Genomic DNA, 24,262 nt, shown 5'->3' with positions numbered 1-24,262 from the left:
TATATTTTATCACTAGTAATGACAGTTGCTGTGTTTGTGAGAACGTGGATATGAAAATGAAGAATACTAATCTGAAAGGTAACTTAAAGCTGTAACTAGTGAGCCGCTCGCACCGTGGCGATGCAACATCCTCAGGATCAGGCAATTCAGCGTCATTCCAATGACAACGTTTGAGCTGAAGTCGTTTTATATGACAACGTTTGAGCTGATGCCGTTTTAAATGACACCGTTTGAGCTGATGCCGTTTTAAATGACAACTTTGAGCTGATGCTGTTTTATATGACAACTTTGAGCTGATGCTGTTTTATATGACAACTTTGAGCTGATGCTGTTTTATATGACAACTTTGAGCTGATGCTGTTTTAAATGACAACGTTTGAGCTGAAGTCGTTTTATATGACAACGTTTGAGCTGATGCCGTTTTAAATGACACCGTTTGAGCTGATGCCGTTTTAAATGACAACGTTTGAGCTGAAGCCGTTTTAAATGACAACGTTTGAGCTGATGCCGTTTTAAATGACGTTTGAGCTGATGCCGTTTTAAATGACAACGTTTGAGCTGAAGCCGTTTTAAATGACAACGTTTGAGCTGATGCCGTTTTAAATGACAACGTTTGAGCTGAAGCCGTTTTAAATGACAACGTTTGAGCTGATGTCGTTTTAAATGACAACGTTTGAGCTGAAGCCATTTTAAATGACAACGTTTGAGCTGAAGCCGTTTTAAATGACACCGTTTGAGCTGATGTCGTTTTAAATGACAACGTTTGAGCTGATGTCGTTTTAAATGACACCGTTTGAGCTGATGTCGTTTTAAATGACAACGTTTGAGCTGATGCCGTGTTAAATGACAACGTTTGAGCTGAAGCCGTTTTATATGACAACGTTTGAGCTGATGCCGTTTTAAATGACAACGTTTGAGCTGAAGCCGTTTTAAATGACAACGTTTGAGCTGAAGCCATTTTAAATGACAACGTTTGAGCTGATGTCGTTTTAAATGACAACGTTTGAGCTGATGCCGTGTTAAATGACAACGTTTGAGCTGAAGCCGTTTTATATGACAACGTTTGAGCTGATGCCGTTTTAAATGACAACTTTGAGCTGATGCCGTTTTAAATGACAACGTTTGAGCTGAAGCCGTTTTAAATGACAACGTTTGAGCTGAAGCCGTTTTAAATGACAACGTTTGAGCTGATGTCGTTTTAAATGACAACGTTTGAGCTGATGCCGTGTTAAATGACAACGTTTGAGCTGAAGCCGTTTTAAATGACAACGTTTGAGCTGATGTCGTTTTAAATGACAACGTTTGAGCTGAAGCCGTTTTAAATGACAACGTTTGAGCTGAAGCCGTTTTAAATGACACCGTTTGAGCTGAAGCCGTTTTAAATGACACCGTTTGAGCTGATGCCGTTTTAAATGACAACGTTTGAGCTGATGCCGTTTTAAATGACACCGTTTGAGCCGAAGCCGTTACGTTGAGCTGATGCCGTTTTATATGACAACGTTTGAGCTGAAGCCGTTTTAAATGACAACGTTTGAGCTGAAGCCGTTTTAAATGACAACGTTTGAGCTGAAGCCGTTTTAAATGACAACGTTTGAGCTGAAGCCGTTTTAAATGACACCGTTTGAGCTGAAGCCGTTTTAAATGACAACGTTTGAGCTGATGTCGTTTTAAATTACACCGTTTGAGCTGATGTCGTTTTAAATGACAACGTTTGAGCTGAAGCCGTTTTAAATGACAACGTTTGAGCTGATGTCGTTTTAAATGACACCGTTTGAGCTGATGCCGTTTTAAATGACAACGTTTGAGCTGATGCCGTTTTAAATGACACCGTTTGAGCTGATGCCGTTTTAAATGACACCGTTTGAGCCGAAGCCGTTACGTTGAGCTGATGCCGTTTTATATGACAACGTTTGAGCTGAAGCCGTTTTAAATGACAACGTTTGAGCTGAAGCCGTTTTAAATGACAACGTTTGAGCTGAAGCCGTTTTAAATGACAACGTTTGAGCTGAAGCCGTTTTAAATGACACCGTTTGAGCTGAAGCCGTTTTAAATTACAACGTTTGAGCTGATGTCGTTTTAAATGACACCGTTTGAGCTGATGCCGTTTTAAATGACACCGTTTGAGCTGATGCCGTTTTAAATGACACCGTTTGAGCTGAAGCAGTTTTAAATTACAACGTTTGAGCTGATGCCGTTTTAAATGACAACGTTTGAGCTGATGGCGTTTTAAATGACGACGTTTGAGCTGATGCCGTTTTAAATGACACCGTTTGAGCTGATGCCGTTTTAAATGACACCGTTTGAGCTGATGCCGTTTTAAATGACACCGTTTGAGCTGAAGCCGTTTTAAATGACACCGTTTGAGCTGAAGCCGTTACGTTGGGCTGATGCCGTTTTATATGAGAACTTTTGAGCTGAAGCCGTTTTAAATGACACCGTTTGAGCTGATGCCGTTTTATATAACGACGTTTGAGCTGATGCCGTTTTATATGACGACGTTTGAGCTGAAGCAGTTTTAAATTACAACGTTTGAGCTGATGCCGTTTTATATGACAACTTTTGAGCTGATGCTGTTTTAAATGACAACGTTTGAGCTGAAGCCGTTTTAAATGACACCGTTTGAGCTGAAGCCGTTTTAAATGACAACGTTTGAGCTGAAGCCGTTTTAAATGACACCGTTTGAGCTGAAGCAGTTTTAAATGACAACGTTTGAGCTGATGCCGTTTTATATGACAACTTTTGAGCTGATGCTGTTTTAAATGACAACGTTTGAGCTGATGTCGTTTTAAATGACAACGTTTGAGCTGATGCCGTTTTAAATGACACCGTTTGAGCTGAAGCCGTTTTAAATGACAACGTTTGAGCTGAAGCCGTTTTATATGACAACGTTTGAGCTGAAGCAGTTTTAAATGACAACGTTTGAGCTGATGCCGTTTTAAATGACACAGTTTGAGCTGAAGCCGTTTTAAATGACAACGTTTGAGCTGATGCCGTTTTAAATGACAACGTTTGAGCTGAAGCCGTTTTATATGACAACGTTTGAGCTGAAGCCGTTTTATATGACAACGTTTGAGCTGATGCCGTTTTAAATGACAACGTTTGAGCTGAAGCCGTTTTATATGACAACTTTGAGCTGATGCTGTTTTAAATGACAACGTTTGAGCTGAAGCCGTTTTAAATGACAACGTTTGAGCTGAAGCCGTTTTAAATGACAACGTTTGAGCTGATGGCGTTTTAAATGACGACGTTTGAGCTGATGCCGTTTTAAATGACACCGTTTGAGGTGATGCCGTTTTAAATAACAACGTTTGAGCTGATGCCGTTTTAAATGACACCGTTTGAGCTGAAGCCGTTTTAAATGACACCGTTTGAGCTGAAGCCGTTTTAAATGACACAGTTTGAGCTGAAGCCGTTTTAAAAGACAACGTTTGAGCTGAAGCCATTTTAAATGACACAGTTTGAGCTGATGTCGTTTTAAATGACAACGTTTGAGCTGAAGCCGTTTTTAATGACAACGTTTGAGCTGATGCCGTTTTAAATGACAACGTTTGAGCTGAAGCCATTTTAAATGACACAGTTTGAGCTGATGTCGTTTTAAATGACAACGTTTGAGCTGAAGCCGTTTTAAATGACAACGTTTGAGCTGATGTCGTTTTAAATGACAACGTTTGAGCTGAAGCCGTTTTAAATGACACCGTTTGAGCTGAAGCCGTTTTAAATGACAACGTTTGAGCTGATGCCGTTTTAAATGACAACGTTTGAGCTGATGCCGTTTTAAATGACACCGTTTGAGCCGAAGCCGTTACGTTGAGCTGATGCCGTTTTATATGACAACGTTTGAGCTGATGCCGTTTTAAATGACAACGTTTGAGCTGAAGCCGTTTTAAATGACAAAGTTTGAGCTGATGCCGTTTTAAATAACAACGTTTGAGCTGATGCCGTTTTAAATGACACCGTTTGAGCTGAAGCCGTTACGTTGAGCTGATGCCGTTTTATATGACAACGTTTGAGCTGATACCGTTTTAAATGACAACGTTTGAGCTGAAGCCGTTTTAAATGACACCGTTTGAGCTGAAGCCGTTTTAAATGACAACGTTTGAGCTGAAGCCGTTTTAAATGACAACGTTTGAGCTGATGCCGTTTTAAATGACAACGTTTGAGCTGATGCCGTTTTAAATGACAACGTTTGAGCTGATGTCGTTTTAAATGACAACGTTTGAGCTGAAGCCGTTTTAAATGACACCGTTTGAGCTGAAGCAGTTTTAAATGACAACGTTTGAGCTGATGCCGTTTTAAATGACAACGTTTGAGCTGATGGCGTTTTAAATGACGACGTTTGAGCTGATGCCGTTTTAAATGACACCGTTTGAGCTGATGCCGTTTTAAATAACAACGTTTGAGCTGATGCCGTTTTAAATGACACCGTTTGAGCTGATGCCGTTTTAAATGACAACGTTTGAGCTGAAGCCGTTTTAAATGACAACGTTTGAGCTGAAGCCGTTTTTAAATGACAACGTTTGAGCTGAAGCCGTTTTAAATGACAACGTTTGAGCTGATGCCGTTTTAAATGACAACGTTTGAGCTGAAGCAGTTTTAAATGACAACGTTTGAGCTGATGCCGTTTTAAATGACAACGTTTGAGCTGAAGCCGTTTTAAATGACAACGTTTGAGCTGAAGCCGTTTTAAATGACACCGTTTGAGCTGAAGCCGTTTTAAATGACACCGTTTGAGCTGAAGCCGTTTTAAATGACAACGTTTGAGCTGATGTCGTTTTAAATTACACCGTTTGAGCTGATGTCGTTTTAAATGACAACGTTTGAGCTGAAGCCGTTTTAAATGACAACGTTTGAGCTGATGTCGTTTTAAATGACACCGTTTGAGCTGATGCCGTTTTAAATGACACCGTTTGAGCTGATGCCGTTTTAAATGACACCGTTTGAGCCGAAGCCGTTACGTTGAGCTGATGCCGTTTTATATGACAACGTTTGAGCTGAAGCCGTTTTAAATGACAACGTTTGAGCTGAAGCCGTTTTAAATGACAACGTTTGAGCTGAAGCCGTTTTAAATGACAACGTTTGAGCTGAAGCCGTTTTAAATGACACCGTTTGAGCTGAAGCCGTTTTAAATTACAACGTTTGAGCTGATGTCGTTTTAAATGACACCGTTTGAGCTGATGCCGTTTTAAATGACACCGTTTGAGCTGATGCCGTTTTAAATGACACCGTTTGAGCTGAAGCAGTTTTAAATGACAACGTTTGAGCTGATGCCGTTTTAAATGACAACGTTTGAGCTGATGGCGTTTTAAATGACGACGTTTGAGCTGATGCCGTTTTAAATGACACCGTTTGATTTGATGCCGTTTTAAATGACACCGTTTGAGCTGATGCCGTTTTAAATGACACCGTTTGAGCTGAAGCCGTTTTAAATGACACCGTTTGAGCTGAAGCCGTTACGTTGGGCTGATGCCGTTTTATATGAGAACTTTTGAGCTGAAGCCGTTTTAAATGACACCGTTTGAGCTGATGCCGTTTTATATGACGACGTTTGAGCTGATGCCGTTTTATATGACGACGTTTGAGCTGAAGCAGTTTTAAATTACAACGTTTGAGCTGATGCCGTTTTATATGACAACTTTTGAGCTGATGCTGTTTTAAATGACAACGTTTGAGCTGAAGCCGTTTTAAATGACACCGTTTGAGCTGAAGCCGTTTTAAATGACAACGTTTGAGCTGAAGCCGTTTTAAATGACACCGTTTGAGCTGAAGCAGTTTTAAATGACAACGTTTGAGCTGATGCCGTTTTATATGACAACTTTTGAGCTGATGCTGTTTTAAATGACAACGTTTGAGCTGATGTCGTTTTAAATGACAACGTTTGAGCTGATGCCGTTTTAAATGACACCGTTTGAGCTGAAGCCGTTTTAAATGACAACGTTTGAGCTGAAGCCGTTTTATATGACAACGTTTGAGCTGAAGCAGTTTTAAATGACAACGTTTGAGCTGATGCCGTTTTAAATGACACAGTTTGAGCTGAAGCCGTTTTAAATGACAACGTTTGAGCTGATGCCGTTTTAAATGACAACGTTTGAGCTGAAGCCGTTTTATATGACAACGTTTGAGCTGAAGCCGTTTTATATGACAACGTTTGAGCTGATGCCGTTTTAAATGACAACGTTTGAGCTGAAGCCGTTTTATATGACAACTTTGAGCTGATGCTGTTTTAAATGACAACGTTTGAGCTGAAGCCGTTTTAAATGACAACGTTTGAGCTGAAGCCGTTTTAAATGACAACGTTTGAGCTGATGGCGTTTTAAATGACGACGTTTGAGCTGATGCCGTTTTAAATGACACCGTTTGAGGTGATGCCGTTTTAAATAACAACGTTTGAGCTGATGGCGTTTTAAATGACACCGTTTGAGCTGAAGCCGTTTTAAATGACACCGTTTGAGCTGAAGCCGTTTTAAATGACACAGTTTGAGCTGAAGCCGTTTTAAAAGACAACGTTTGAGCTGAAGCCATTTTAAATGACACAGTTTGAGCTGATGTCGTTTTAAATGACAACGTTTGAGCTGAAGCCGTTTTAAATGACAACGTTTGAGCTGATGCCGTTTTAAATGACAACGTTTGAGCTGAAGCCATTTTAAATGACACAGTTTGAGCTGATGTCGTTTTAAATGACAACGTTTGAGCTGAAGCCGTTTTAAATGACAACGTTTGAGCTGATGTCGTTTTAAATGACAACGTTTGAGCTGAAGCCGTTTTAAATGACACCGTTTGAGCTGAAGCCGTTTTAAATGACACCGTTTGAGCTGATGCCGTTTTAAATGACAACGTTTGAGCTGATGCCGTTTTAAATGACACCGTTTGAGCCGAAGCCGTTACGTTGAGCTGATGCCGTTTTATATGACAACGTTTGAGCTGATGCCGTTTTAAATGACAACGTTTGAGCTGATGCCGTTTTAAATAACAACGTTTGAGCTGATGCCGTTTTAAATGACACCGTTTGAGCTGAAGCCGTTACGTTGAGCTGATGCCGTTTTATATGACAACGTTTGAGCTGATACCGTTTTAAATGACAACGTTTGAGCTGAAGCCGTTTTAAATGACACCGTTTGAGCTGAAGCCGTTTTAAATGACAACGTTTGAGCTGAAGCCGTTTTAAATGACAACGTTTGAGCTGATGCCGTTTTAAATGACAACGTTTGAGCTGATGCCGTTTTAAATGACAACGTTTGAGCTGATGTCGTTTTAAATGACAACGTTTGAGCTGAAGCCGTTTTAAATGACACCGTTTGAGCTGAAGCAGTTTTAAATGACAACGTTTGAGCTGATGCCGTTTTAAATGACAACGTTTGAGCTGATGGCGTTTTAAATGACGACGTTTGAGCTGATGCCGTTTTAAATGACACCGTTTGAGCTGATGCCGTTTTAAATAACAACGTTTGAGCTGATGCCGTTTTAAATGACACCGTTTGAGCTGAAGCCGTTTTAAATGACACCGTTTGAGCTGAAGCCGTTTTAAATGACACCGTTTGAGCTGAAGCCATTTTAAATGACAACGTTTGAGCTGATGTCGTTTTAAATGACAACGTTTGAGCTGATGCCGTTTTAAATGACACCGTTTGAGCTGATGCCGTTTTAAATGACAACGTTTGAGCTGATGTCGTTTTAAATGACAACGTTTGAGCTGATGCCGTTTTAAATGACACCGTTTGAGCTGATGCCGTTTTAAATGACAACGTTTGAGCTGAAGCCGTTTTAAATGACAACGTTTGAGCTGAAGCCGTTTTTAAATGACAACGTTTGAGCTGAAGCCGTTTTAAATGACAACGTTTGAGCTGATGCCGTTTTAAATGACAACGTTTGAGCTGATGCCGTTTTAAATGACAACGTTTGAGCTGATGCCGTTTTAAATGACAACGTTTGAGCTGATGTCGTTTTAAATGACACCGTTTGAGCTGATGTCGTTTTAAATGACAACGTTTGAGCTGATGCCGTTTTAAATGACACCGTTTGAGCTGAAGCCGTTTTAAATGACAACGTTTGAGCTGAAGCCGTTTTAAATGACACCGTTTGAGCTGAAGCAGTTTTAAATGACAACGTTTGAGCTGATGCCGTTTTAAATGACAACGTTTGAGCTGAAGCCGTTTTAAATGACAACGTTTGAGCTGAAGCCGTTTTAAATGACAACGTTTGAGCTGAAGCCGTTTTAAATGACACCGTTTGAGCTGAAGCAGTTTTAAATGACAACGTTTGAGCTGATGCCGTTTTAAATGACAACGTTTGAGCTGATGGCGTTTTAAATGACGACGTTTGAGCTGATGCCGTTTTAAATGACAACGTTTGAGCTGAAGCCGTTTTAAATGACACCGTTTGAGCTGATGCCGTTTTATATGACAACGTTTGAGCTGATGCCGTTTTAAATGACAACGTTTGAGCTGATGCCGTTTTAAATGACAACGTTTGAGCTGAAGCCGTTTTAAATGACACCGTTTGAGCTGAAGCCGTTTTAAATGACAACGTTTGAGCTGATGCCGTTTTAAATGACAACGTTTGAGCTGATGGCGTTTTAAATGACGACGTTTGAGCTGATGCCGTTTTAAATGACAACGTTTGAGCTGATGCCGTTTTAAATGACACCGTTTGAGCTGATGCCGTTTTAAATGACACCGTTTGAGCTGATGCCGTTTTAAATGACACCGTTTGAGCTGAAGCCGTTTTAAATGACACCGTTTGAGCTGAAGCCGTTACGTTGAGCTGATGCCGTTTTATATGAGAACTTTTGAGCTGAAGCCGTTGAGTTTGACATTTGTTTTTCTGAGGCCGTTTATTGTGAAAAGTTTTTCTTATGAAGCCTCTTGGTGCGAGTGTGACACCTTTTCATCTGAGGAATGACGCTGAATTGCCTGATCCTGAGGATGTCTTAAAATGTACACCGTAATGCAGGCCACCCTGCGAAGTCCTGTCGCGTGATGAATCCTGCAAAATGTGTAGGACGTGCACTTACATCAGCTCTGTTTCATGGTAATTTAACGGCAGGAATCTAAAATGATATTTAAATGGTGACATTGGAAACATTAAGGAGCCACAGACCAGTGTTTTAAAAATAGTTTTGGAGTTGCTTTTTAATTTCTGTAAAAGTTCAAACTATGTGAACTTCTTTTTTTTTTCATCACAACTGCTTTGTTGTGTCAAACCTCCACGAGAAGTAACCACAGTAAAAATCGATGTAGATTAGAGAGATAAACACGTAAAACACAAGGAAATGTGATATTTTTTCAGGCCTAACTTACTTGAAGTGAGGTTCACACCAACAGCTTTTTTTTTCAGACTCACTTTGTCATACAGAAAAACTAAATGCTATTTCACAAGTTAAAACCCTTTGAAAAAGCAAACTTATCAATTATCAGTTAAAATTGATAAGACCATACAGAATTAAAAACTTTAAAAGTGAAAGAGCAAGGGGGACAGACAGCCAGTGATCCCTTTGCGTTCAGCAGTGGAACAGCAGATGGGTAGAAACTGCTGCTGTATGTCCTTCCTGACAGCAGCAGGGAAAAGAGACTATCAGTGCGGTTACCTACATTAAATTACAATAAGATTGAGTGATTCAGCTCATGCAACAAGCTTAATCTGACAAGAAATCGAATTAAGACCCTGAGATAACTCAATCCAATTGTCCACTTAACGTGCCTGCAGACGACAGTGGATCGGATCGAGCGTTCTGCGCATGCTCTAGATTTTTTCCCGCGATCGTCACCCGGAAGTCGAAGGAGACGATATTACTGTTGATGTCGCCGCCGTCAGAAAGAAACAAACAACGCGATGGAGAATGTGCCGTTGTGCATCGTCTGTGCCATAACCAGCTCATCACAGATGGAGAGGGACGTAGCTTCATCTCGCTCTGCGTTTGCCATCTTTCTGAAATGCCTTAGTTTTGTTGTTGTTGGTGGTGAAGACATCAACAGGAAGTGGCTCTATTAGCGATAGCTGAAATGAGTACAGCGCCACCTATCGTACCGGGGTATGACATGCTTTGTGCCAGTGATTCGATTCATTCACCGCCATGTATCAAAGGATAATTACACTCAGATAAGGAGCATAACCCAACTATAGCTATAATCCAGTTAATCCCATCATGTAGACCCACTGACTGAGAGGGGTCCTGAATGATGCACTCCCCTCTGCGGTTTAAGCTCTTGTTGTAAATGAGCCCCCGTGGTGACAGCGGGACTCCAACCATCCTCTCCGCTGTTTTTAACAACTCGGCTCAGTCTTTGTCTCTCTCCCGCTCTGCTGTTCCTGTGCCATGAAGTGATACAGTAGGTTCGGGTGCTCTCCATGGTCCCTTGGTAAAATGCAGTCAGGGCTGACTTGGAGAGGCCTGTCCTTTTCAGCCTCTGGAGGAGGTGAAGCCGCTGCTGTGCTTTCCTGACTACAACCACAGTATTGTCTCTGGAGGTCAAGTCTTCCCTGAGATGAATCCCAAGGAATTTGGTGCTCTGGACTCTCAACCATGAGAGGAATTTTTTCCTTGGATGTAATCCTGCTCAATGGAGAGCACAGCCAACAGGTTCAGTTGGTCCTGTTCCACATAAAATCCATAAAAGCTAAGTTTTTTTTTTTTTTTTGTCCTCATGTTTCATTTTAATATATTTTGGTTGATGCCCCCCCCCCTCTCTTTACTTCAAGTTTTCCTCCAAAATACATGAAAGAAAATGGATCAGAAAAAAGAAAATGTGCCTTGTTCAAGCTAGCAACCACCATTCCTCCACAGCGAGGAGAACTGCGGCTCACTTTACATACCCTGACATTGGCCAACGGTCTTTTGACCTTTGGGCTGAACAAATTTAGCTCGAATGAGCAGCAAATGAAAGGGACGTGCCACAATCCTTGCTACTCGCTCGGCAAAACAAAGACAGATGAAAACTTGTGGTACTGTGTTTTTGTAAAAAAAAAAAGAAAAAAAGTGCCCATTTAGAAGTATTCAGCAGTTTTATGTCACCTATAAACACTTCCTGTTTCACAGCAAATTCAATTCAATTCAATTCAGTTTTATTTATATAGCGCCAACTTACAATAAATGTTATCTCAAGGTACTTAAATAATATAGTCCAATTCAAGCCAATTGGAGTTCAGTTCAGAAAATAGGGGAAAGAGGGGGGAAAAACAGCATAACACCATTCAAAGGATACCTGTTGGAACAGGGAAACACAAGTTAATGACCACAATAATGTCACATGTACATAAAATCATTTGAGAAATTAAACAGGGGGAAAAAGAGAGCAAAGTGAGGAAGGGTGTGACAGATGAGGTCCCCCAGCAGTCTAAGCCTATAGCAGCTTAAATATGGGATGTTTTAGGATCACCTGAGCCATCCGATTAAATTAAAAAGCAAAACGTGGCTTATTATAGTCGGTGGGTGGTGCTATGATGACGACCAAATATTGTCTTTTAAACCTGTTCAGGGGCAGAGTGTGATATGTGTTATTTAGTGAACTTTGTAAGTAAAATGTGATAGATGTCAACTTCCTTTTTATTGGCCAAACATCAAAGTTTGAGGAGCCACACCCACGGAACTCTGGCTTTTGATCACTTTTTTTATCATGCATCTATGATGAAATCTGTAGGAGTTCAACAAATTACCTAAAATGGCGTGTTTCATCCAAAATGGCCGACTTCCTGTTAGGTTTGGTACCTCCAAGAGGCATATAAATATTGCTCTCGGATATAAATAAATATAGATGTACACATGTATGCCGATTTCCATGTATGAAAAAGTGGTCAGTGGAGCTGCGTTTTGGGTGGCGCTGTAGAGCTGCTTTTCTTTACCCATATCTGAATAAATTAAACTACCTAAATCTTCAGCACGTTTGAATCTTGTGCCAAATGTCATGACTTTTTAGATATGTTTAGGCACCCAAAGGCACTTCATTAGCCATGGAATAAAGAAATAAAAAAGTGTATCCTATTATGCCACTTCCCCCAAATATGACCAGAAAAATAATTTAATTTGCCTTTCATTTCCGTAACCTATAAACTCACAGACAACATTCTCCTTAAAAATGACTTTTGACCCTGAACGCACTTCATAATGTCTTCCTGATACGAGCGCATTGTTGTCTGAGTAGAATATAGTCACACGACCCCGCCTTTAGCACCGGGACCTGGCGGTTGATGCCGAATTCAAAAACAGCATCCCCTCCCACTGTGGGTGGAGCATTCTGCCTTTGGAAAGAAACAATGTGGCATTCGGAGAACGTGGGAAGTGGGAACTCTGACCTCGTCATCACGACATGTTCGAAATCTTGATCGATGTTCAGAGTGGCAGGATAAACGACAACATCCGGGTTAGTCTTTGCGTGCTTTTTTTTGCATTGGAAATAAATAAATTAGAAAGCTAACTTGAAAACTTAGTTTTCTAATGTTTTATCAGATCAGTTACATAAGTTGTACTTGGTGAATTGCCCGTCAGGCTGTAAAATACAGTGGTCAGTGTTGACAGACATTTTTCGAGATTCCGACTCGCTTGTGCGTCCTATAGCGGGGTTTCTTTGATTTTTCTTACTGGGAAGTCGAAATGACCGAGTTCCCAGTTGTTAAAGAATGCAGCATAGTTTAATTGGTCAGTTATTTGTTGCCCGTTTAAAAGTCAACCAGATTCTGAAGATAGGGGGTCTGAATGGTGCTGTAGGGTCGGACTAGGAGCTGTTCTGAGAGAGAAATTAACACATTTAACTTAGACATAGAAGTGGACAGTTGGTCCAATACGACGGCACAAGTACAGCAGCTTTTGGTTGACCCATTACTAATTTCTTTCCTGTGCAATAGATTCGCTCTCGCAAACCATGACCGGAAGAGCTAAAAGCAAGGTAAGTTCAAGATGTTTTGTTCCAGACCGACATACTAACTATTTTCCCATACCATACGATCAGAGTATCGTGACTCGAGGAGAAACTTTGTCCTGGTTTGTTTACGATAGATACACGAAGCGATCGATTTGTGGGGTTCTTTTCTTTGTCCGATTTAACAGTGAACCCAGTTTCCCTGTCACACAAAACGCTGCCTACAAACAAAAATGTTTGAGCAAGTTGTGAGGCTTAAGCGATAAACACGAGCGTCCATCATTTTCTTAAAAACCTTAAATAACCAGAGATGTGAGAACGGAGACTGCTGGTTAGTTTAGTGTCTTAAAGTTAATCATTTAGTCGCAATCACAGAGCAGTGCTTGACTGAATAATGAATGTGTGTTTTGCGACTGGCAGGTGGTGACATCAGGAAGGCTGACAGGACCAGTTCAAATGAGTGGGTGAGTTTGCACACTTTCCTTCATTATTTTATTATTGCTCTCTAGTTTTCATACGCTCCCCTAACTGTGGTGTTCTGCCTGTCTAAGCACTATCATGACTCCAAGTCCTGGACCAGCAGCCTGGCCTGAGCCAGTGTATTCATTGTACTCTACAGACTCCGAGGGCCAGGTAATGATGGGAAATGACATTCTGAGCTTGATAAAGATGCATGAGAATGAAATGCAGAAGGACATAACTTGGGAACCTTGACACAATCCTTCTGAAATGAATTACTTTCATTGCACTTTCATTGCATCCACAGGAGAAGTGATTTAACATCCTTTTGAAGTGTTCATTTGGATTCAGCCCTCTGCTTAATAACCCCTACAGTTTTATTAACTACATACTTCACAATATCATACACTATTTAAAAAAAACAAGTGAGCACTGACAATGTTCCCAGAAGCTTATCAGTCATAGACCAGCTATGATAAAAGTGTCCCTCTCCCAACTCCAGAAAACCACGTAAAGACACCACCTCACCCTGCCTGTTCCACAGAGGAGGTTTTGAGTTTGTTAACTGCAGGATGTGGGAAAGTCTGTGTTTTTCCTTTCAGAAAGCTGGGTTCCCTAAACTCTGAGCTAGTGTAGTAAGTTACTCTTTGAACCTAACCTGTTCGCCTTAAGGTTTTTGTTTCATTAGGTCTGAGTCTCCTTTTGATAAAGGTTTGTGAAGTGAAATTGATCTGCTGCACTTTTTAAGCCCATTTTCAGGATTAATCATAGGGTTTAGCTCCAAGGATGCTTTTTTTCACCACTTGCACACTGGTTTAACTCAGACTGATCATGAACTGTTGACTAAACTATAATCGGTTCCGATTTTCTCTTCTTCTGTTAGTTCAGAGCGAGTAAACCAGATCTAGACTTAGTTCAGTGTGCTGCCACATTTCTTTAAATGCTATCCCTGGTTTATTGCTACTTGGGCATTTCTCATTTTGATCATCTTTATCCTCGTTTGTGAATTCTGTTTCAGTACAGCAAAGTCAAAGGGCTCAACAAACACGAGCCATTCATTCAGATTCTAAACACAACTTAATGTGAAGGTCAAACTGCTATAATTCTCGCAGGTCACAGCGCAACCAGAAGCTGGAATGAATCCGTGACAGATGCTCATGCAGATCTTTCCTCATTTGTTTACAACCTTTAATTGAAACTGAAAACTGTTGAATAGTTGCACTCGTGCTCTGTCCTCAGGTCACCACTCTCCACAAGGGTCTGGACCACTGTGCCGCCTTGCTGAGTGGTATCCTTCAGGCGGACAAGGACGGTGAGAAATATCAGCCATTAGTTTATAACCAGTAACTGTCAAAGCTTTATTAAAGAAAGACTTTTTGCACTCATTGAACTAATGCCGGTTCCGAAAGTAAGACCTCTTACAATCATAATGTATGCTCTCTTTTAACTGGGCCAGATGGTAGCTTAGTGTCTGCACACAACGCGTTCCGGAGCAATTCATGTTCAGCGTTTCGGATTAAATTGTGTGTAAAAAGCGCAAACTGATGGTTTTCCTGATGATATCACAAACATCCAAAAAAATAAGACTGAAATGACATTAACATTAGAGCCGTGACTCTTTGCTTGGGTCACAATTTCCTTAAATAAATATTCACCTGTTAACTTTTCTTTGCATTTTAAGATGGGCCTTGATGTAGAAACATGAATATCTGCATCCTTTCAGTGCCAGTATCTGAGTGACCCACCTGAGTGATATTATGCTAAAGTTGGCCTGCGATTAGCTAGTTAAAAGGATGTGAATAAAGGGTCATTTGACTGCTTTTTTTAGCATATGTATGAGCTAAGATCAGTTCCTGACCAAAAATCATTAAACCAGGATTTAATTATTCTACGGAATATATTTTGATTCCTTAAAACACAGATATGTCAGACCTTTATTTTATTTGTAGAACAATAAAAAGCTTTTTCTTTTGTTGCCATATAGAGCATGTTACATCAAATCATAATTAAAAAAAGAGGAAAAGAAGGAAGATCAACAGCCTGTCTCTGAAAGATGTCACAGGTTTGATTTATTTTCTTCCCTCTAGCTAGCGTGGTTCCTCAAATTAGTTGTATCACAACGATAATACATTTTTATCAGAGGGATTTTTACTTCATGCTCTCTCTGATTGGTTAGGAAAATCCAATGGGACTTGGGATGTCTGGTTTCAGATTGCTAATGGCTAGCAGCCGTCTTCCTCAGCCACGTCACCCAAAACTTCAGTGAAGTTAGCGTAACATCTAATCTGTTTTTTTGCCGCTGCTGCTATAGACATATTCAATTCAATTCAGTTTTATTTATATAGCGCCAAATTGCAACAATTGTCATCTCAAGGCACTTAAGTAATATAGTCCAATTCAAGCCAATTGGAATTCAATTCATTGTAGTCATAATCCAATTAATTCATATAGAGCCAATTAAAAAAATTAATATCCTAGCTAAGGAAACCAACAGATTGCACTGAAACTTGTCTTCAGTCCAATCTCCCGTCCTGAGCGTGCCTGTGGCGACTGTGGAAAGGAACGGCTCCCTTTTAACAGGAAGAAACCTCTGGCAGAACCAGGAAGAAACCTCTGGCAGAACCAGACTCAGGAAGGGTGGCCATCCGCCTCGACCAGCTGGGGTTTGAGAAGACAGAAAAGAGGGAAAAGAGGGGGGAAAAACAATCTAACGCCATTCAAAGGATATCTGTTGGAACAGGGAAACACAAGTTAATAACCACAATAATGTCACATGTACATAATATCATTTGAGAAATTAAACAGGGGGAAAAGAGAGCAAAGTGAGGAAAGGTGTGACAGATGAGGTCCCCCAGCAGTCTAAGCCTATAGCAGCTTAACTATGGGATGTTTCAGGATTACCTGAGCCATCCCTAACTATAAGCTTTATCAAAAAGGAAAGTTTTAAGCCTAATCTTAAAAGTGGAAAGGGTGTCTGCTTCATATACATATATATATATATATATATTTGTGTATGTACGGTCAAATAGTTTAGATTATAAAGTCATAGCGTCTTTTCTTAAGCTCCTCTCAATGACGTTGGAATATTTCGTGTGATTAAGTGAGGTGGTACGAGAAATTCAATAGGACTTAGGAAAAGACGCTTGTGCTGCAGTAGGAGTCTGACCCCTAAAAGAAAGTTGTGAAGTTGGTATACAGCACGGAAACTACAGCTGTTCAGAAAGTATTCAACAAAAAGTGCTTTAGGTAAAAACCACCACACCTGGAGGTTTTTTATTTGGTAAAAGAATAATCAAAGCACAGATGTGACATAAAACAATTTTATTTAAGAGCTGAACATTCTGGCTTTGGAAAAGACCTCTGGAAATGAAAAAAGCTGAGCTTTATCAAAAAGAAAAGTTTTAAGCCAAATGTTGAAGGCAGAGAGGGTGTCTGCCTCCTGCACCAACACTGACAGCTGGTTCCAAAAGATGAGGACCTGATAACTGAAGGCTCTACCTCCCATTCTACTTTCAGAAACTCTGGGAACAACAAGGAAACCTGCAGTTTGGGAGCGAAGTGCTCTGTTAGGAACATCCCAAATAATCAGATTTTTGATATGTGAACCTTTGTCATTAAGAGGTTTTATATATGAGGAGAAGAATTTAAAACGATATTCTGGATTCAAGGAATCAATGAAGAGAATTATTATTCTCACCAGAACTCTGGCTGCAGCTTTTTGGATCAACCGGAGGATTTTCAGAGAATTTTTGGGACAGCCCAATAATAAAGGTTTAAAGAAGTCCAGTCTTGAAGTAACAAAAGCATGGAGCCCTTTTTTCCATCCTGATTTAAAGCGAACTGTAGCTCCTTCTTCTTTGGCTGTGGCTCAAGGAATGAGAAAATTTATGGTTTGATAATATGACGATGACCAATTAAGTAATTTACCTGCGGAGACTAACATCAACCTTTAGCATCAACATTTAAGGGTTTTCTGTTTAGTAACATTTTCCTACATTTTGTGGCTTGTGTGATTTGCTCAGTCATTATATTTTAGTTTTTTTTTAGGGTGACAGCAGGTGGGAAGCTGCAGAAAAGTGTCTAAGACTCTGCGTCCTGGTTTTAACCCTTGATTGTTCTGGTTTTGGATGAGTTATCCAATCTCTAGAAATGAGATCTGCTCCATCCAGAGTGGGTCTGTCCTCGGAGCTCTGGCGCTCCATGGCAGACTGCATTGAAAAGTGTTGCAAAGATGCTCACATATAAATGCCTGTTTTAAGATATTTTGAAAAACATTCCCATATTTCAATATAGACATGGAACTTGTGTGTGTGTTTAAGTCTCACCAGGCCATCCCAGAACGTTTAAGAGGGGAGCAACCAAATCAAGACCACCCCCCTCAATGACGAAGAAGACTATTCAGAAGCTACCAACAAAAACAGGTGCATGTGTGTTTAAGTTTAGTTTAGGATGGCAAAATGAAGCCCAAAACCTCTTGAAGTGCTTGCTGTCTGTGGTCAAAGGGCCATTATTCAGCACATTTGGCTCAATTGTATCACGGTTTCTGTTTGTGTATTTTTCTAAAGTTTTGATATGGTTAAAAAAAAAAGGCAAATGGTTAATGGGTGAACTACAATAATGATAGAGTGTGTGTGTGTGTGTGAGCCTCTCCAGGCCTTCCCAGAGCAGTGAAGGGTGGAGCAGCAAAATCAAGATCATCCATGTCACAGGGAAAGATGACCATCAAGAAACTGCCCAAAAAAACAGGTGCATGAGTATTAAACTCTTCCAAGACAGAATTATGGACAACTACGAAATGTGAAGGACGACAAAACGAAGCCCAGAATTTATAGTTGGGTGATGATGTTTTAGCAAAAACCGACCAATGGCCACACCAAGGCTCATCATTTGGGCCAGAATGAGATCTATGACAATGGTTTCACACGGTGTGTGCAGAACATGTTGGTCTTTTTCCTTTCTGCTCCCACGTTAACGGGCTGGGTCGTCCACGCCGGCGGGGTCGTCCACGCCGGCTGGGTCGTCCACGCCGGCTGGGTCGTCCACGCCGACTGGGTCGTCCACGCCGGCTGGGTCGTCCACGCCGGCTGGGTCGTCCACGCCGGCTGGGTCGTCCACGCCGGCTGGGGGCCTCAGCGAGGCTCGAGCTGTTGTCTGTATTTCACATCAAGGTAGCACATGTGGATTAAATAGATGGTAAGACATTTGTTGGCCATCATAATGACCTCATATACGTAGAAATAAACTATAGTTTGAGATTACACTAAACATTTTGTATTTCTGGCATGACCAAGGCATCCCTCTGCTTAAAAACAGCAGTGCAGGCAGTTACTGTGTCACATGTGAAGCCACAACACAAACCTCCCGTCTGCACACGCCGCAGGAGTTCTGCACACGCCGCAGGAGTTCTGCACACGCCGCAGGAGTTCTGCACACGCCGCAGGAGTTCTGCACACACCTTGTTCCTACTGGAAAACTGGCCCGAGCCAATTATGCCAGTGTTGGAATCATTTGATCACTCGTTCAGCCACCTTCACATATGTAGGGCTGCAGTGTTATTTAGTGGTTCGGGCAGTAACACACAAAGCCGGCCTGCAGGCTGGCTCGATACAGGGCTTGTCGAGGGGGAAGGTTGACGTAGCGGAGGAAGCAGCATATGTAAACGTGGTGATGTGTTGGAAAGCATGGAGTAAAGTCCTGATGCATGTCTTACACCTACTCTTCTGTTTTCCATCATTAGCTGCAGACCAGCATGGAGCAGGTAGTTCAGCTCCAAGAACACCTCAATCCACTGTTCAAGCTCCACACTCCGGAGTGAAGCTGCATCCACCTAAAAAAGCAGCTCTGCAGTTGCACAACCTAAACCTTGAGCACCTCTCAAACTCTGTCCCTCCTCCTCGGACTGCCATCACTTCACTCCAGCCTGAGAAGCCTGTGCACCTGCCAGCCTCTCCCTCTGACTACCAGCCTGTTTCTGAGGCTTCACACACGCACTGTGAAGCAGAGCGGGATGGAGAAGAGGAACTGGAACCTGTCAGAGACATCAACATCCAGAGCTCTGCTCCAGACTCTCACACGCACCTAAACACCTGTAACCTGAAGATGTCCAATCTGCAGCTGGAGCCTGGTCAGGATGATAAAATCCCCGTAAACGTGCGCAGCGGGGATGAGTGCTGTGCTGAGACTAAAGCAAAAGCAGAGACTGTCCAGTATCTGCTGGGAGAACTGAAAGGACTGATCGCTGGACAAGGTAACCTGGTTTCTCCTCTTTCAACTCGGGCCCGCCCTGGTGGCGCTAATTACTTCTGTGTTCACACTTCTTTAAGCGTTACACTCGGCTTTACAGATTATTTGGTGTTGAAGCTTGTGGCTTTTTGTCTTTGAAATAATATTTACTCTTACTTTAGACCAGGTTCTTCAAGATATCTGGACATAGTGTTCGTGGCTCAGGCTTTTGCCTTCTGGCATTACCTCGTTGTAGTCCATAGTAATTATATTTGTATGAATTAGTCTAACAGACATGATTATTATTTTACAGATGAATTTATACCTAAAATCTTGGAAGTGCACAGTTATGAGCTCATCAGGGCTGCTTGCACCCGGTGCAAACGCGCCAGTAACAAGCGTCCAGCTGGTGCAGCACTTTCCACTTGGTATTATCAAAGTCTCATACAAGGGTACTGCACCTTATTTAGAAAGCAGACAACAGCAGGCAACAGGTGGAGGGAAATATCTGTTGTGTGGTCGGACCAGTTCAAATCCAGGGGAGAGTAGTAGAAGACGCCAGCTCTCACCACTGAGATATCTGCACAGATTTCTCAAATCCCACTTGGCAACAGGATCTTTTTTTGGTAAAATCATTAACCTCACTTCTGAATAATTTTACTGAATAATAAAATCAATGCAACGCAAACAGTATGAGAGAGCTATGATGTTCCTGTGCTGCTTTTATCTCCAAAATGAAATCCTTTCTGAGGAAAGGTTTACTCGGAAACAAAACCAACCTTTCAGATTGGACTAAATTGGAAACTCACCAATTGAACAAAAACGAAAGTTTCTGTTACACGTTTCACTGTTGGACAGTATCTAACCAATCGGCTGATTGCACAAAGGTTCCAGCCACTTTGGTCTTTGCACACGTTAACTGTGAGGAATGTGGATGTTGGAGCAAGTCGGGGTGACGTCCAACACAAATCTACCCAGCGTGCCTTCAGTGATTCTGGTTAGGTCTGGCTAATCTCAAAGAGTCTTCTACCAGCACTTTTATCCAGAGACTTGATGGTAATTAATTTTCTTTAATACTATAAAATCTAACTTTACGCCAAACAAACAGAAAGTGTTAGAAAACATCTTTGTGGAATCCGTCAGCTGATGCTCGTGGCAACTGATTTCACTCCTTTCCTACCTGTGTGTTCAGTTTGTTTTCAGCTCGTCTTGTGAGATTGTGACCATTTAAATTCGATTCATTGTGTGTGTGTGTGTGTGTGTGTGTGTGTGTGTGTGTGTGTGTGTGTGTGCGCGCGCGTAGGCAGTGTAGCAGAGAGGCTGCTCAGTCATCTGGAGCAGACTGTGTCTCCACCACAGATGAATGCTCCTGCTTCAGACGGCAGGTCTGATGCTGCAGCAGATCTGTCATCGCCGGACGCTCAGAACACCCCTCTCTGCAGGTAACGTACACAAGGACAGTGTTCTGTCTTTTCACTGTTGCCTGTGACAGCTGTGTCAAAGGGTGTCTGTGTCCCAGGTGTGGGACGAGTCAGAATGAGCACTTAAAGGAGAGAGAGAAATTGGAAAAACGTCAGAAACAGGAGATCCTCGGTAGCTCGGAAGGTAACGGTTGTCCTGTACGTTTGTGTGTTCATACTTGTAGAAGTGTTTTCTCTCATGAAATACATTACAGTACAATCCTGCTTTCTCTACAGTTCTAAGACTGCGAGAGGAACTCGTCACCGTTCAGTCCAGACTGCAGGAACTCCAGGATGATGTCGCAGAACTACGAAAAGCCCTTCAGGACTCACAGAGCCAGCTGTGGGACATGGAGGCAGAGAACGCGCTCGTAAAGACAGGTTAGGACTTACTGCCATCGTGCTGAACAACATGAAGTCTTGCTGAGACTACGACATCGTGATCGCTTAAATCTAATTCATTGTAAAACCTCAAACAGAGCCTACAGTGTAGCCATGTACTCTATGATGCAGCTTTGACTTGTACTCCTTTCATGCCGTGTTTACAGTGCATACAACTTTGCTCAAAGCTCTGGAACAAAATGATGTTAATTATAACTGGCTGGAACTGTGTCAGGATTTCTCACAATGCTAATGCTGCATTCTGCTTAATCTGTGTACAGATTCATTCTAACAGACGTATGCACCGTCTCTGCTAAGTTTTCACCTCTTTACTCTTTACTAGAACCAAACCAGAAGACTTTAGCAGAGGTGTCAAAAGTATTCGCATTCATTACCCAAGTAGGAGTTTAAAGACTTCTGAAGAAGTATCAACTCAAGCTTTTTACTCAAGTAGAAGTATAAAAGTACTGGCTTCAAAACTACTTCAAGTATAAAGGTAAAAGTAATGTAAAGGAAAAATAAGCCATCAAATGTTATAGGCCCCGCACCACAGGGGCCTTCAGCGCACTACACGCCTCATATATGCCCAAATACAATGCAAATGCATTAAAGAACCTTCTACGTGTGCTGCTGAGCATTAACACGTGTTTCATGGAGCTGAAGATTGGGCCATATCTGAAATGGAGCAGGTGAGCCTGGCAGGAGGCGAAGCAGCAGTGATGGCAGCAGAGCGGAGTGCAACCCTGAAGCTTCCATACGCGCTTCAGACCCTGAGCTGCACTTCCATAGAACCGCTGCTCCGAAGGTGCTTGCGTGTGACGGGATTTATAAGGTGCGGGGCGATGGACCAACAGTGTGTCGGAATGGTTTGTTTCTGCTTCTCATCCAATCGCAGTCAAATTCACTCGATGTTTGAACGATGAAAAAACCCAAAAGGCCCAAATGAAATATGAGTAACGAGGCGGTTTTGAAAATGTGAGGAGTAGAAGTAAAAAGTCTGCAGAAAAAGAATGGCTCCAGTAAAGTATCGATACCCAAAAATTCTACCTGACACCTCTGGACTTTAGGGCTCTAACTGCAAACTGATGCAGAGACGGCGGGTGAAGGTCACATGTGTCGGCTCCGCTGTCGGCTCTGTCGCTGTAAGAAAAAACAAAAAATGTGTTTTTATCCTCACGGTGCCCTCAAATCACAAATGATCCTAAACCTAACCATGTTGCCAACATCTGCTCAAACCCTGCCAGAAAAGTGAGAGCTGTTGCAGGTATGAGCTGAACTCCTGCATCCACCTAAGGTCAGATGTGTAAACTGAGCGCCACTCAAGCTGGTGTTTCTAAAAGAAGAACTGGTGCTGTGCATATTTCAGATCATAGTTTGATGAATATTATGGCAAGACAATAAATAACTTCAAATAAATCCGTCCATTTCACACAGAAAACCCTTCAGTCTGTCTTCTAAGGAGCCCTGAGGGAAAACTTGAACTGTGAACAGCTGCTCTAACACTGATTTAAAGATGTTATCAGCTTGTAAGTTCAGTGTACTACATTATAAACAGACTATTCATTTATATGATGAACAGGATTTGGGCTCTAAAGTCAGTCAGAATTTTTGACTCTTAAAGAATATGGATCATGTCCCATGTAGTAGTTATAATAGTGTTTCAGATACCTGCTGTCAGTTAAAGAACTTAGAGAACTGACTGCTGCATCAGTCCAGCTCAGAAGCTTTAGGTCATCTGAGTATTTCTATCTTTTAGGACAATGCGAAAGACATCCGTACATATGTAAATGTTTTGTGTGTGTGTGCAGATTTGGAAGCTACTAGAGGCAGACTGCTGGAAAGTGAGAAAGAAAAGAGTGACCTAGCCTCAGTGGCCGAGAAAAGACTCAAAGAGATAGAAAGCCTTAAAAGGTGAGCCTGTTCCAGAAGGATAGTTGTAGTGTAAGGCTTTGTTTTAAGTGCAACATATTTCTGCTGAAAGTTAGCCTTACCCTTCTCTTCTCTTCATGTTTGCAGGCTCTTTCACATTCAGTGTTCAATAAATGATCATAGTTTTGTTGAAAACACGTCAGGAGCAAATCAGCATTCCAGTCGACGCCATCGCAGAATGGATCCAGTGGAGCCGTCCACCGATCGCATCAAGCAGTACCTGATGTCTCTGAATCAGGCACAGCCCACACTCACTGAGCATGTGTGCATGTCTCCAGAGAGGGAGGGAAACCTGCAAGACTCGCCATCCCATCGTCAGGTCAGTTCTCAGCAAAGTGCCGAACATTCAGGAACTTTAGCTCCTCCACGAAATCTCCATCAGCCAAGCTGTGACGATATCCAGTCATGTGGGCAGCAGCTGGAGCGAGTGAGTAGGCAGCCGTTTAACTGTACGTCACAATGTGATGTGGAATCCCTCTGGTCTAACTGGAGCATGCGCTCTGGATCGACCTTTGACACCAAAGACGAGGCAGCGTTTAGAGATGGCCTTGCAGCTCTGGACGCCAGCATAGCCAGTCTGCAGAAAACGATTCAACTGGATCTGAGGAAATGACTGAGCTCAGCTTCAGCCTCCAGCCCCACTGTGAGATGGTCTCTGTGGCATTTTTAGGAATTACAATTCGTCTGTAAAGTGTACTGTCTTTTGCCTTTCTTTCTTTTTTCTTTTTTTAGCATTAAAGCAAAATTTAACATCTAAAATGAAGCCAATTTTGTTTCTTTTACTAATTATTTCTTGGAGGTTAGAGCAGCAGCAGGATGGGTTGTTAGCTTTTTAACTTTTCACCTCTGACCTCTTTGTTAAACAAATGAATACTGTGGTTGGTTTTAGAAGCTTTACAGAAACCTCTGCCTCATGTCCCTGCAGTAGTACATTAGATGCACATCGTATCATTTCCTGGCAGGAGA

The 24,262-nt window shown here is 41.8% G+C and overlaps 1 protein-coding gene across 2 annotated transcripts; it reads left to right on the top strand.

Annotated features, from left to right (window-relative positions):
* The first annotated feature begins 12,289 nt into the window (after positions 1-12,289).
* On the top strand, positions 12,290-24,016 carry ccdc14 (coiled-coil domain containing 14). 2 transcript variants are annotated; one of them, XM_072379341.1, is made up of 13 exons: positions 12,290-12,350; positions 12,832-12,872; positions 13,266-13,309; positions 13,397-13,478; positions 14,544-14,616; positions 17,624-17,725; positions 17,949-18,050; positions 19,042-19,551; positions 20,830-20,968; positions 21,046-21,131; positions 21,224-21,367; positions 23,176-23,278; positions 23,384-24,016. In XM_072379341.1, the coding sequence occupies exons 2-13, from the start codon at positions 12,849-12,851 to the stop codon at positions 23,907-23,909; spliced, it is 1,935 nt and encodes a 644-aa protein (XP_072235442.1). In that variant the 5' UTR covers positions 12,290-12,350; positions 12,832-12,848; the 3' UTR covers positions 23,910-24,016. The 2 variants fall into 2 exon arrangements, with proteins under 2 accessions (XP_072235442.1, XP_072235443.1); XM_072379342.1 differs by lacking the exon at positions 12,290-12,350 and having other exon boundaries at positions 12,591-12,872; positions 17,958-18,050.
* Positions 24,017-24,262: the final 246 nt, after the last annotated feature.

This window comes from Leuresthes tenuis, unplaced genomic scaffold, assembly GCF_036924035.1.
Source record: "Leuresthes tenuis unplaced genomic scaffold, fLeuTen1.0.hap1 SCAF_1, whole genome shotgun sequence".
In the NCBI taxonomy this organism is placed as follows: domain Eukaryota; kingdom Metazoa; phylum Chordata; class Actinopteri; order Atheriniformes; family Atherinopsidae; genus Leuresthes; species Leuresthes tenuis.
The sequence above is the reverse complement of the archived record's forward strand: the minus strand, read 5'-3'. Positions and strand labels throughout refer to the sequence as shown.